This window comes from Phacochoerus africanus, chromosome 9, assembly GCF_016906955.1.
Source record: "Phacochoerus africanus isolate WHEZ1 chromosome 9, ROS_Pafr_v1, whole genome shotgun sequence".
Classification (NCBI taxonomy): domain Eukaryota; kingdom Metazoa; phylum Chordata; class Mammalia; order Artiodactyla; family Suidae; genus Phacochoerus; species Phacochoerus africanus.
Genome location: NC_062552.1, coordinates 7468307 through 7479325, shown reverse-complemented (window position 1 = coordinate 7479325; position 11019 = coordinate 7468307). Strand labels below are relative to the sequence as shown.

The 11019-nt window shown below is 43.4% G+C and overlaps 1 protein-coding gene across 2 annotated transcripts; it reads left to right on the top strand.

Annotated features, from left to right (window-relative positions):
• The first annotated feature begins 3586 nt into the window (after positions 1 to 3586).
• Positions 3587 to 11019, top strand: C9H6orf52 (chromosome 9 C6orf52 homolog). Of its 2 annotated transcripts, none has more exons than XM_047797229.1 (4): positions 3587 to 3979; positions 4209 to 4389; positions 9122 to 9167; positions 10440 to 10731. In XM_047797229.1, the coding sequence occupies exons 1-4, from the start codon at positions 3909 to 3911 to the stop codon at positions 10529 to 10531; spliced, it is 390 nt and encodes a 129-aa protein (XP_047653185.1). In that variant the 5' UTR covers positions 3587 to 3908; the 3' UTR covers positions 10532 to 10731. The 2 variants fall into 2 exon arrangements, with proteins under 2 accessions (XP_047653185.1, XP_047653184.1); XM_047797228.1 differs by having other exon boundaries at positions 3590 to 3979; positions 10707 to 11019.

Here is an 11019-nt window from a genome sequence, read left to right as displayed (position 1 = left end):
ATTCTTGCTCAATTACCTTGCTTCCACTGTGTGACAGGGAGCAAGTTTGTTAAACCTTGGGGACTAGAGAGATTGCAGATCCTTGTATGCAAGGGGACATTGGCTTCCTCTGCATGCAGGGCTAAGGGATGCAGAGAGAGTGAGTTCCTTTCCCTGGGCACCAGCCTGATAGAAATTTGCTTCACCTGCCTCATAGGGATAATCCAGGCAGACTATGAGAGGTTTGCATTTGAGGCTGTTAGAGATTAGAGCAGTATTTGTGAACTTTTCCTTATCAGCATCATCATCTAAAAACAGCCTGACTAATGAGCCACATGCATCACTGGAAAAAGAGTGAGGGCTGGAAATAAAACCACCCATATATGTACATTAGTATTTAACAATAAAGCCAGAATATTCAATTCAGAAAGTATATTCCCTTCAAAAACGGTGCTGGCAAAAGTGAATGCTCAAAAGATGAAAACTGGAGCCCTATCATTCACGACCCCAAAAAATTTGACTCCACAAGTCGTAAGGGCTTAAACATAACTAAAGTTGTAAAATTCCTAGAATAAAATATAGAGAAAATGTCCTTGACGTTGGTGCTTTCAATGATTTTTAGGCTGTGACATCAAAATCACAAACAACAAAAGCTGAAATAAAAAAGTGGTACAACATCAAACAATAAAGCTTCTGCATCACATAAGAAGCAATCAACAAAATGAAGAGACAATTGACAAAATGGGGGAAACGACTTTCAGAACCTATATCTGATCATGAATGAATAAACAAAAAATGTGGAAAAAATAAAAATTAAAAAAATTAAAACCGCCTGTTTCCATCTCCGGAGCCTTGGTCATGGCCTTCAGCACCCCAGCTCCTGCCGTCCTCCTGGATGGGTTCAAGGTCCTCTGTTTACCTTTCCCCCTCAGCCTCCTTACCGCCTGATCAGGAAGGTTCAACTCCCACATTCCTCTCCAAGTACAGCTCCACCTGTCACCCATTCATAGCCAAAATTTGGATTTTCTTTTTACAAAAAAAAAAAAAAAGAAAGAAAAAGAAAACAAGTCAGTTCTAAAATAAGGGAAGAGAAGATATTAAAGTTTTTACAAAAGAATCCTTAACTGATCTGTTGAATCTGATTTCTAAGCTGCTACAGTATTTAAGAATTGTTTGGTTTTTCTAAAAAATGCAACAGGAGTTCCCATTGTGGCTCTGTGGTAAGGAACCTGACTCGTAACCATGAGGATGTGGGTTCGATCCCTGGCCTTACTCAGTGTGTTAAGTATCCAGCATTGCTGTGGCTGTGGTGTAGGCCAGTGGATGCAGTTCGCATTTGACCCCTAGCCTGGGAATTTCCATATGCCATACATGCAGCCTTAAAAAGAAAAAAAACAATAATTAAAAATAATTAAAAATAAAAAATACAACAAACTACTGAATATACTGAAGAAAGAAGTAGAGTCACAGATAACCTAGTGGGCACCCATGGGGAGAGGGGGCGTGGGAGGTACAAGCTCTGGGGTGTAAGGCAGCCTCAAGGACATATTGCACAACACAGGAAATAGAGTCAATATTCTGTCACACTGTAAATGGAAAGTAACTTTTAAACATTGCATAAAAAATTAAAACCAAAACAACGTATTTTTTAATCTGCACAAGTTTGGGGGGAGAAAAATCTGAAAAAGAATGGATGTGTCTATAACTGAAACACTTTGCTGTACACCTGAAATTAACACATTTAAATCAACTCTACTCCACTACCAAAATTAAAAACAAAACCAAAAACTTGTTAAAAGAATTATTTTTAACTTCATATAATTTAAAACAATAGTGGCTTAAGAAAGACATTTATTTCTTGGAACCTGCTGTGGTGCAGTAGGTTGAGGATCCACCATTGCCACTGCTCTGGTGTGGTTCACACCTGCAGCTCAGATTCCATCCCTGGCCCAGGAACTTCCATATGCCGGGGATGCAGCCAAAACACCAACACCAACACCCAACGAACGAATAAAGTCCCGAGACACTTATTTCTTAAGTGAAAGGCATTTGGAGACTGGAGGTAGGTTAGTCTAGTTGGGGTACAGGGGGGCTGTGGTCTTCAGGGACCCCAGACCAGTTCTCTGAGTCAGATCCTGTGTTTGAGTGTGTGACGGCCTCCTTGATATCATGTCATAGGCCAAAAGGATGCAGGGGTATTGTGGCTTCAGCCATCACAGCTGTAATCTCAGCATGAGGACTGGGGGGAAGGTGGAGGGCAGGAAGGCCTCCCTCCAGCTCAGCAAACTCCCTCTGCCCACACAGGTTTCCTCAACCCCCTAAGGATAGTTCTATTTACATCTTATTAGCCAGACTGGTCACCTGGCCACTCTACCTGCGAGGGGGCAGCTAGGAAACGCAATCTTTTAACACAATCTTTTGCTACCCCTACAGAAAGTTAGGGTTCTGTTAGCAAAGAAAAGAAAACCAGATATTGGGTGGCTTTTAGTGATGTGTGCACAGCTGCTCTAATCAATAACATCTCCCCCAAAACCCTGAGGAAATTCACCAGTGTATAAACTCCACTGTATCTCTGACGCCTGGCACCTGCCTTCTGTATAGCAGGTGCTCGGTAAAGGATGGGCAAGTGATTTGAATTCATCATGATTATTTTTGTTCATATGTCAGGTAACTATGGACTATATGAAGCACTTGAAGAGTGGGAGAGTGAATTAATAGTGGAAAAGTTATAACAAGCTATAGGGAAATGGTCAAACCCTAAATGTCCCTATTTAGACTTAAAAGTTACCTTCTAATGTTTGACATTTTGTGTCGCTTTGCTACTAAACGTGCATGGGAGCCGGCTACAAAGGCAGGGTCTGAGGGCCCCACCTCAAATCTATGGCATCGGAACCCACATTTTAAACATGTTCAGGAAATTCAAATGTGCATTATGTTTACGAAGCACTGCTTTATCATGCTTCAAAAAAAGAAAAAAATGGAACCACAGAAATATTTCTTTAAAAATTTTTCATCAGGAGTTCCCGCTGTGCTCAGCAGTTTAAGAACCTGACTCGTATCCACGAAGCTGCGGGGTTCGATCCCTGGCCTCGCTCAGTGGGTTAAGGATCTGACGTTGCCACAAGCTGTATTATAGGATGCAGACACAGCTTGGATCGGGCATTGCTATGGCTGTAGTGTAGGCTGGCAGCTGCAGCTGCAGCTCTCATTGGACCCCTAGCCTGGGAACTTCCATATGCTGCAGGTGTGGCTGCAAAAATAAAATAATAATAATAATAATAAATAAAAAGAAAAAATGTTCCTGCACTTGCATTAAAGTAGGGGGCTGTGTGTCTGAGAGGCCACGTCTTCCCTCCCAGCTGGTTGGGATAATGATTTCAACCTGCAGGGGCTGGATTTTAAAAAGGGAATGGATTTTGAAAAGTCCATTCAATGCTGGTTCCAATAGCTATTCTTTGCAGGTAACAGATTGGAGGAAGGACGCATCAAATTGTGGTATTTGTCTTAAGGTTTAATGATTAAAAGTGACTCTCTTACGTATCACGGTAGGGGGTGGGGTGGAGACTTCTGTCTGCCTCACAGCTGCCCAATACACACTCCCTCTCTGTCTGCCCCCTCCCCCGACATGCCCTCCCCCTTCTGGCTGGCACTTGGGGGAGGGAGCTGGCAGCTGGAAGCCGGAAGCCAGGAGCTGGTGGAATAGTTTGCAGGTGTTCCCCCAGGTGACCCCAATACCTCCTCCCATCCACTCTTTAACCCATGTTGTCAGGAAAGACGGGTTGAATTACCTGGCAGGACTGGCCACTGCAGGTAATTATGGCCTCTGAAGCAGCTGGAGGAGTTATTTGTTTCGACCAGAAGCTGAGAGTGTTTGATGCGGGAGTGAAAACTGTGGACTCCTGGTCTCTGGTCCTCAAGCACCTGCATAAATGGCTGGACAGGAGAGTTGTGCGGGCTTTGGTACAGCTCAACAAAATAATTTTTACTGGTACTGGCAAAGGTGAGTTGATACCTCCTACTCTGAATGACAATGAGAGCCCATAGCGTTCCCTGTCGTAAGCAGTTTTCAGCCATGTACAAACTTCTGCTTTGAGAAGAGGTGTTCTTAAAACAGGGAGAGCAGAAATCAGGCTTATGTGTAAGGTCTGGGAGAGACGCGGGAGTCCTGGAGTGTGGAGTGGTCCAGCCTTGATTGCAAGTGATTCCTGTCCCCGCCCCTCTACCCTCAGAGTGAAGCTGGACTCCCAGCCCTGCCTCAGTTACTCCTTTGGCAACTGGTTTGGGCAACAGCACAGTGGTGGTTCTCCTTCTGGCTACCGCTGTGGCTTTGCAATGGCTGGAAATGGACCCAACCTTTATTCTGCACCTGAGACCCCAGGATGCACAGCTGGAACGTGGCTTCCACCCAAGGTATCTCTTGTTGGCCTGAATCCTGGGCCCATCATGTGCCCAGTCTGGAAACTTCCTTTTCCTTTCTTCATGCCTCCAGAGCCTCTCATTCAAATTCTCATTCCATAAAAGCTGATGACCTGAGCAATTTTGACTTGCAAAGACAAAATGATAAGCTGATGAAGTCTATGCCTGAATTCTTACTACGAAATTGTAGATTATCATCATTCAATTTTACTCTTAAACATTTAAAATAGGAAAGAGGTAGTTTTGTGTTTTGTTTTGCAGCAAATATCAAGTCCCTTGAAAAAGGTACTTTAATTTTTTTTTGGCTGTGCCCATGGCATGTGGAAATTCCCAGGCCAGGGATCAAACCCTTGCCACAGATGTGACAACACTAGATCCTTAACTGCTAGGCCACCAGGGAACTCTGAGATTTTAATATTTCAATTACTAAAGTTACGTAGTTCTTCAAAAGATGTGCTGGAATAAGGGAGAGGCTGGCTGACTCCTCTCTCTCCTTCTTCCCTCCCCACTTAGAAGAAAGCATCATTCAGGAGGATCTAAGACTTCTAGATTTTTTCCCTTGTACTCTCACTAAATCACTGTGATTGGGCTTTATTTCTCTTTGGCAAGTTGGGGGCGCCTTGGGCAAGAACGGATGGTGTAGGATTGGCTTCCTGGTTTGCTCCTTTTGTTTGTTTGTTTGTTTTTTAGGGCCGCACCTATGCCGTATGGAAGTTCCCAGGCTAAGGGCTGAATCGGAACTGCAGCTGCCAGTCTGTACACCACAGCCACAGAAAGGCTGGATCCTTAATCCACTGAGCGAGTCCTGGAATCGAACCCACATCCTCATGGATACTAGTTGGGTTTGTTACCGCTGAGCCGCAATGGGAACTCCCCTTTCTTTTAAAAAATTTTTTCTTTTGTTATTTTTTTCTTTTTTGGCCACCCCCAGTGCAAATGGAGTTCCCAGGCGAGGGATCAGATTCAAGTTGAGGTTGCAACCTACGCCGGATCCTTAACTCGCTATGCTGGGCCAGGGAATGGAACCTGTGTCTTGGTGCTCCAGAAACCTGCTGATCCCATTGAACCACAGCGGGAACTCTGAGCTTTCTTTCAAAGCAGCCCAATTGGATGTGCTGTGGTTTTAGCTCATCACTTATCAACTGACATTTTAAATGTTTTCAGTGTTGTAACAAACTTCCTTTTACCTCTTTTCAAGAATTTGAGTGGGTTTTTTGTTGTTGTTGTTTTGTTTTTAAATTTTGTGGCTATGGATAAAATTCTGGAAATGAAAGTTCTGGATTAAAGGATATAACATTTACATTTTCAAACAGCAAACTTCTCTCCAAAAAGCCCACCTGAGTTTACACTTTTCAATGATGCTAGGGCTTGTTTCTCTGTGTTTTTCTGTGTGTGATTAGCCAGCCTGACAGGTGAGGAAGGCACTTGTTTTTCATTGAAGGCAAATACCTTTCAAATGTTTATTGATATCTGGTTCTGTGACTTTGTTGAAAATGTCCTTTATCCATCTTTTCTGTTGGGTTGCGCCCCCCTTTTTCTTGACTGTGTGAGATATTTACATATTAGGGAAAGTAACACTTTGCCATTGAAGTGTTAAAAAAATGTTCTCCCCAGTTTGATCCCGAAGGCACAGAGTTAACAGCCTGTGATGGCCTTGGCCTTAACGCCAGAGTTGAATTAATAACTAAGCCCTGTTTTTGTTTATTTTTTTAATGATTTTTTTTCCATTATAGCTGGTTTACAGTGTTCTGTCAATTTTCTACTGTACAGCAAGGTGACCCAGTTACACCTACATGTGTACATTCTTTCTTCTGACATCCTCATGCTCCATCATAAGGGACTAGATCTAGTTCCTAGTGCTACACAGCAGGATCTCATTTAAGCCCTCAGTTTTTAAAACTTGCATTTGCTTAGTACCTTTTTGCCCAAAATTGCATAATTTTCAAGTCTGTTTTATGTGTACCCCTAATGTAAAATATCTTGCTAGCTTTCTTGACTTTTTTCTTTTCAGCCCAATTTGCCTTTGAGTTTTTGAGCAGATATTTGAAATTGCATCATTTAAAAAAAAAGCTTTTGCTATATTACCTGAGGTTGTATCATGGTTTTGTTTTGTTTTTTTTTCCTTTCACCTATTTCTTTTCATGCTCTTCTGGGAGATGGTCTGTCGGACTTCTTGTGGTTACTTTTCTGTCTTTAAATAGAGAAGTATAAATGTGAGGATATTATCAAGTTCAGAAATGAAAGTATTTCACTCATGAGAACTAAGAAATTAATACCCTGCAGAGAAGTTTCAAAAGACAATAAGAAACAAAAATAAATAAATAAAAAGAAAAAAATTGGAAGAAACAGAAAAGAAATTAACACCCCTTTTCTCTCCATCACCCTTCTTTCCTTTCTTCTCTCTGTATTTGTTGGCAAGTTCTGTTTTTGTGTTGTTGCTTTTTAAAAAAAAAAAAAATCCCACTCTCTAGTCAAATTATTACTGTAGGAGTTCCCATTGTGGCACAGTGGTTAACGAATCCGACTAGGAACCATGAGGTTGCGGGTTTGATCCCTGGCCTTGCTCAGTGGGTTAACGATCCAGCATTGCTGTGAGCTGTGGTGTAGGCTGCAGACGCGGCTTGGATCCCGTGTTGCTGTGGCTCTGGCGTAGGCGGGTGGCTACAGCTCCGATTTGACCCCTAGCCTGGGAACCTCCATATGCCGAGGGAGCGGCCCAAGAAACAGCAAAAAGACAAAAAAAAAAAATATTACTGTAACATACAGGGTTTTCTTCAAGAATTGTCAATATACTCTCTTTGGCGGCTGAGGTTACCATACTTAAGCCACGTGCCTGCTGTCATGGTGGGAGCTCCCAGTTGGGAAGGGGGTCAACAAGGTTCAAGGTGGTGGGGGTTCCGTGGCAGGTGTCTTTCACTCACATGGCCTCACCTTGGCTTCCCTAATAAAGTGTGTCCTCTACCCTTTATACACTTTAAAGAGATGTTATACACTTGATAGAGATACGGCTTTATAGTCGTCTCCCCCACTGCAGTATTCTCATGTCCAAAGCCCTCGGCCCCCCAAGTTAAGGGATTAGCCCCCCTCGAGCTCCCTCTTTTAACATTGTGTCGTGCTTGAGATTAGAGCAAGCGGAGGGCTTCAAAATAATTCTCAGCTCTTTGAGATCCATCAGTACAACGTTCCCAGATTACCTCTAGCAGAAGAAAACCAGCTGTTACAGGTGCCCTCGTTCAAAGACAGCCAGCCGAGTACCCGCCCAGGTGAGCCTCCAAGCAGAGAGAAGGCACTGTCTCAGCTAACTTCTGCTCCCGGCCTGGGGAATGGGGGACCCACATTTACCAGAGGGCACATTGCAAAGGAAGAAGCAGGAGATTACCTGGACACTGTGTTATGAGAAAGGCTTCATTTAAGGGCAGATTCTGGCTGTCTTAGCCATTTCTAAACAGAAACAAACAAACAAATCATCCACATGTGTGATAAAACTTTTGGTAACCATGTAATTTACATGGTTAAATTTCAATGCCAAAGGGAGGCATACTTTCAGATAGATTGATAAGAAGAGATAGTAGGTCTTGGGCTTTCAATCTCATTCTTACCAGCAAGGGAGGCTTAATTAAGTTCACTGGTGCCAGGCACTCATTTGGCCCTTCCTGGATTGGGCAGTTCCTGGAAAGAGCTGTACATCCTTGAAAAAGACAGAGTCTTGGCAGATGCCCACAGAGAGGAGCTGTAAAAACCTACGCTGCCCTGGGAGAGCCCGTGGAGTCTGGATTAACTGGCCAAGATTTACTTCTTGGAATTTACTTCTTTCCTTATGTAAGAAGGTAATTGATGGATTTGCCTGTGGGTAGCCTCTGCGATTCCTTCAGCACCGACTCTCCTGGCCTTTAACTGAGCTGTAGGGTTGGGATGTGGTCAGAAGGTGGCAAGGGGTATGGGCTCGTGGAAATTTTGCAGGTTGTCACCTGGAAGGAAGGGCAGAGCTCCCGGTGGAGAGTTGAGCGTCTGATTCAGTGACCAGATTCAGGCCAGGGTCTTTGCTGTTTAGTTTCCTGCTCAGGCCCCAGGATGCCAGTTCGTTCCCCAAGATGTCAGAGACTGTGTGACTCCTCCTGTGTGACTTCTATTGACTAAGTTCACCCATTTCATAATTGTAGGAAAGTATCATTTAAAGATTCTTTTAAGGAGTTCCCTGGTGGCTCAGCAGGTTAAGGATCTGGTGTTATCACTGCTATGGCTCTAGTTACTTCTGCGGCACCAGCTCAATCCCTGGCCTCAGGCACAGCCAAAGAAATATAAAGATTCTTTTGATCAAAATTCAAAATAGAGTTGATTGAAAGGGAACTTGTTCTTGTTATTTGTAAGAGCTTCCGAGAAAGCATGTCAATAATAACTGTTTCAGTAAAATCATCTTTGTGTGTGTGTGTGTGTGTGTGTGTGTTTTTGGGGCTTCATCTGCAGCATATGGAAGTTCCCAGGAGGCTAGGGGTTGAATCGGAGCCAAAGCCACTAGCCTACGCCACAGCCACAGCCCCAGCAACACAGGATCTGAGCTATGCCTGCGACCTACACTATAGCTCATGGCAACACCAGATCCTTAACCCACTGAGCAAAGCCAGGCATCGAACCCAAAACCTCATGGTTCTTAGTTGGATTTGTTTCCGCTGCACCATGACAGGAACTCCCAAATCATTTTTTCTTAAACTACTGATTTTCATTGTAGGAAACCACAGCTCTGGCTGAAAACCAAGATGAAGATTCACTAGAAGGTAACAGAGACCTTATGTTGCACTAGCTGAAAACAAAACTAACCTTTTCCCAGGTTAGTTTCTAGCTAACCGAGGGATCCTATTGGAAATTTCTAATGTAGGTCTCCCTTTGTTTCTGAATTAATTGTTATAAACAGTTTAATCATTTATACCAATAAGTTAACCAAACGGACAAAGTAGCATGTTTATTTTTTCAAAGCCCTGTTGTAGGGATTTGGTCCTGGCTCATTCTTTTTCTTTTTTAAGGCCCCACCCGCGACATATGGAGGTTCCTAGGCTGGGGGTCGAATTGGAGCTGCAGCTGTCAGTCTACACCACAGCCACAGCAACGCCAGATCTGAGCTGCATCTGTGACCTACACCACAGCTCATGGCAACACTGGATCCTGAACCCACTGAGCAAAGCCAGGGATTGAACCTGCATCATCATGGATACCAGTCAGGTTCTTAACCAGCTGAACCACAACAGGAACTCCTCCTAGCTCTTTCTTTGGAAACATATTCACCCAGGTGCTCATGCTGGAAACTCAGGACTCATCCTCCACCCTTCCTTTCTCTTCCGCTCCAAACTGAACGCATTTCCAGATACCGTCCATTCCTCTCCAGATTCTCTCTCTCTTCTATCCATGCTTCTATTTCTTTTGCCATCTAGATGCTCATTGAGTCTGAAAGCGCTACTTCTTTTCTAGCTTCTATTTCTTCCCTTAAAATTTCTATTTTTAAGTCCTGTTGAAAGTAAACACACAATTCCAAATTTTAACATTAAATGTTGGCAGTATTTCCTACTAATATTTTTTCAAAACTCTTAAATTTTTTTTTTCTTTTTATGGCCACACCTGTGGCATATGGAAGTTCCCGGGCCAGGGGTCGATTTGGAGCTGCAGCTGCAGGCCTTTGCCACAGCCACAGCCATGCCAGATCTGGGTCGCATCTGTGACCTATGCCACAGCTTGTGTCAGTACCAGATCCTTAAACCCCTGAGCAAGACCAGGGATCGAACCCAAATCCTCATGGACACCATGTTGGGTTCTTAACCCCACTGAGCCACAACAGGAACTCCTAAAAACTCTTATTTTAAGCCTTTTTAAATATATATGTTGTAAAAACAACAACAACATCAAAAAAAAAAAAAAAAACTAGGGCCTTCTTAGTATATCCACTCGGGTTTTTTTCTCCAATATTAAAAATTCCCCATCATTTTGGTACGTTGAACTTAAAAGGAACAAAGCTTGTCCTGCCATTTGTTCAATTTCTGCATAAGTTCTTCCTTTAGCCCCGGTCTTCCCATTAGAGGCTCCTCTGGTGAAACAAGATGTGCGTAGAACACGATTCTCCGTGGATCTACGGATGCAGCCGTCTCAGTGATGGTCCATGCGTGGCTGGGAAGGTAGAAAGGGATGGATTCCACTCCCGCAAGCTCCCAGCAGAGACAGAATGGAAATCCTGGTGGAGGAGGTGCATCTCAGAAGTCTCCAGCAGTCGCTGGGATGTCCCCCTGGTTTTGTTTGTTTGTTTTCATATGTATCGTTGGCTTCTGCAGATCCAAACCTTCATTTGAATATTGACGCGTCAAACGAAGAGTTTATGGTGAAAAGCGAAGAACTCTACGACGCGCTCATGAATTGCCACTGGCAGCCTCTGGATACAGTTCATTCTGAAATCCCCGATGAGACCCCACACAAACAAAATGTTCACCCAGCTACCCAGCTATCACATTAACCCTATCCTATTTTGTCTCTGTTAAAAAAAAAAAAAAAAAGAATCTGGATTCTGTAGGTAAATACAGATTTCCAAGACTTACATGTGATTGACATGAAAGCACATACTGTGAATAAACTTTTCCAGCGCATTCA

Excerpts from the sequence above, each read along its gene's own strand:
- C9H6orf52 (XM_047797228.1), top strand. The coding sequence starts at position 3,909 with ATGGCTGGACAGGAGAGTTGTGCGGGCTTTGGTACAGCTCAACAAAAT. Across the intron at positions 3,980-4,208 it reads TTTTACTGGTACTGGCAAAG|AGTGAAGCTGGACTCCCAGC; the intron begins GTGAGTTGATAC and ends CTCTACCCTCAG. Across the intron at positions 4,390-9,121 it reads GAACGTGGCTTCCACCCAAG|GAAACCACAGCTCTGGCTGA; the intron begins GTATCTCTTGTT and ends TTTTCATTGTAG.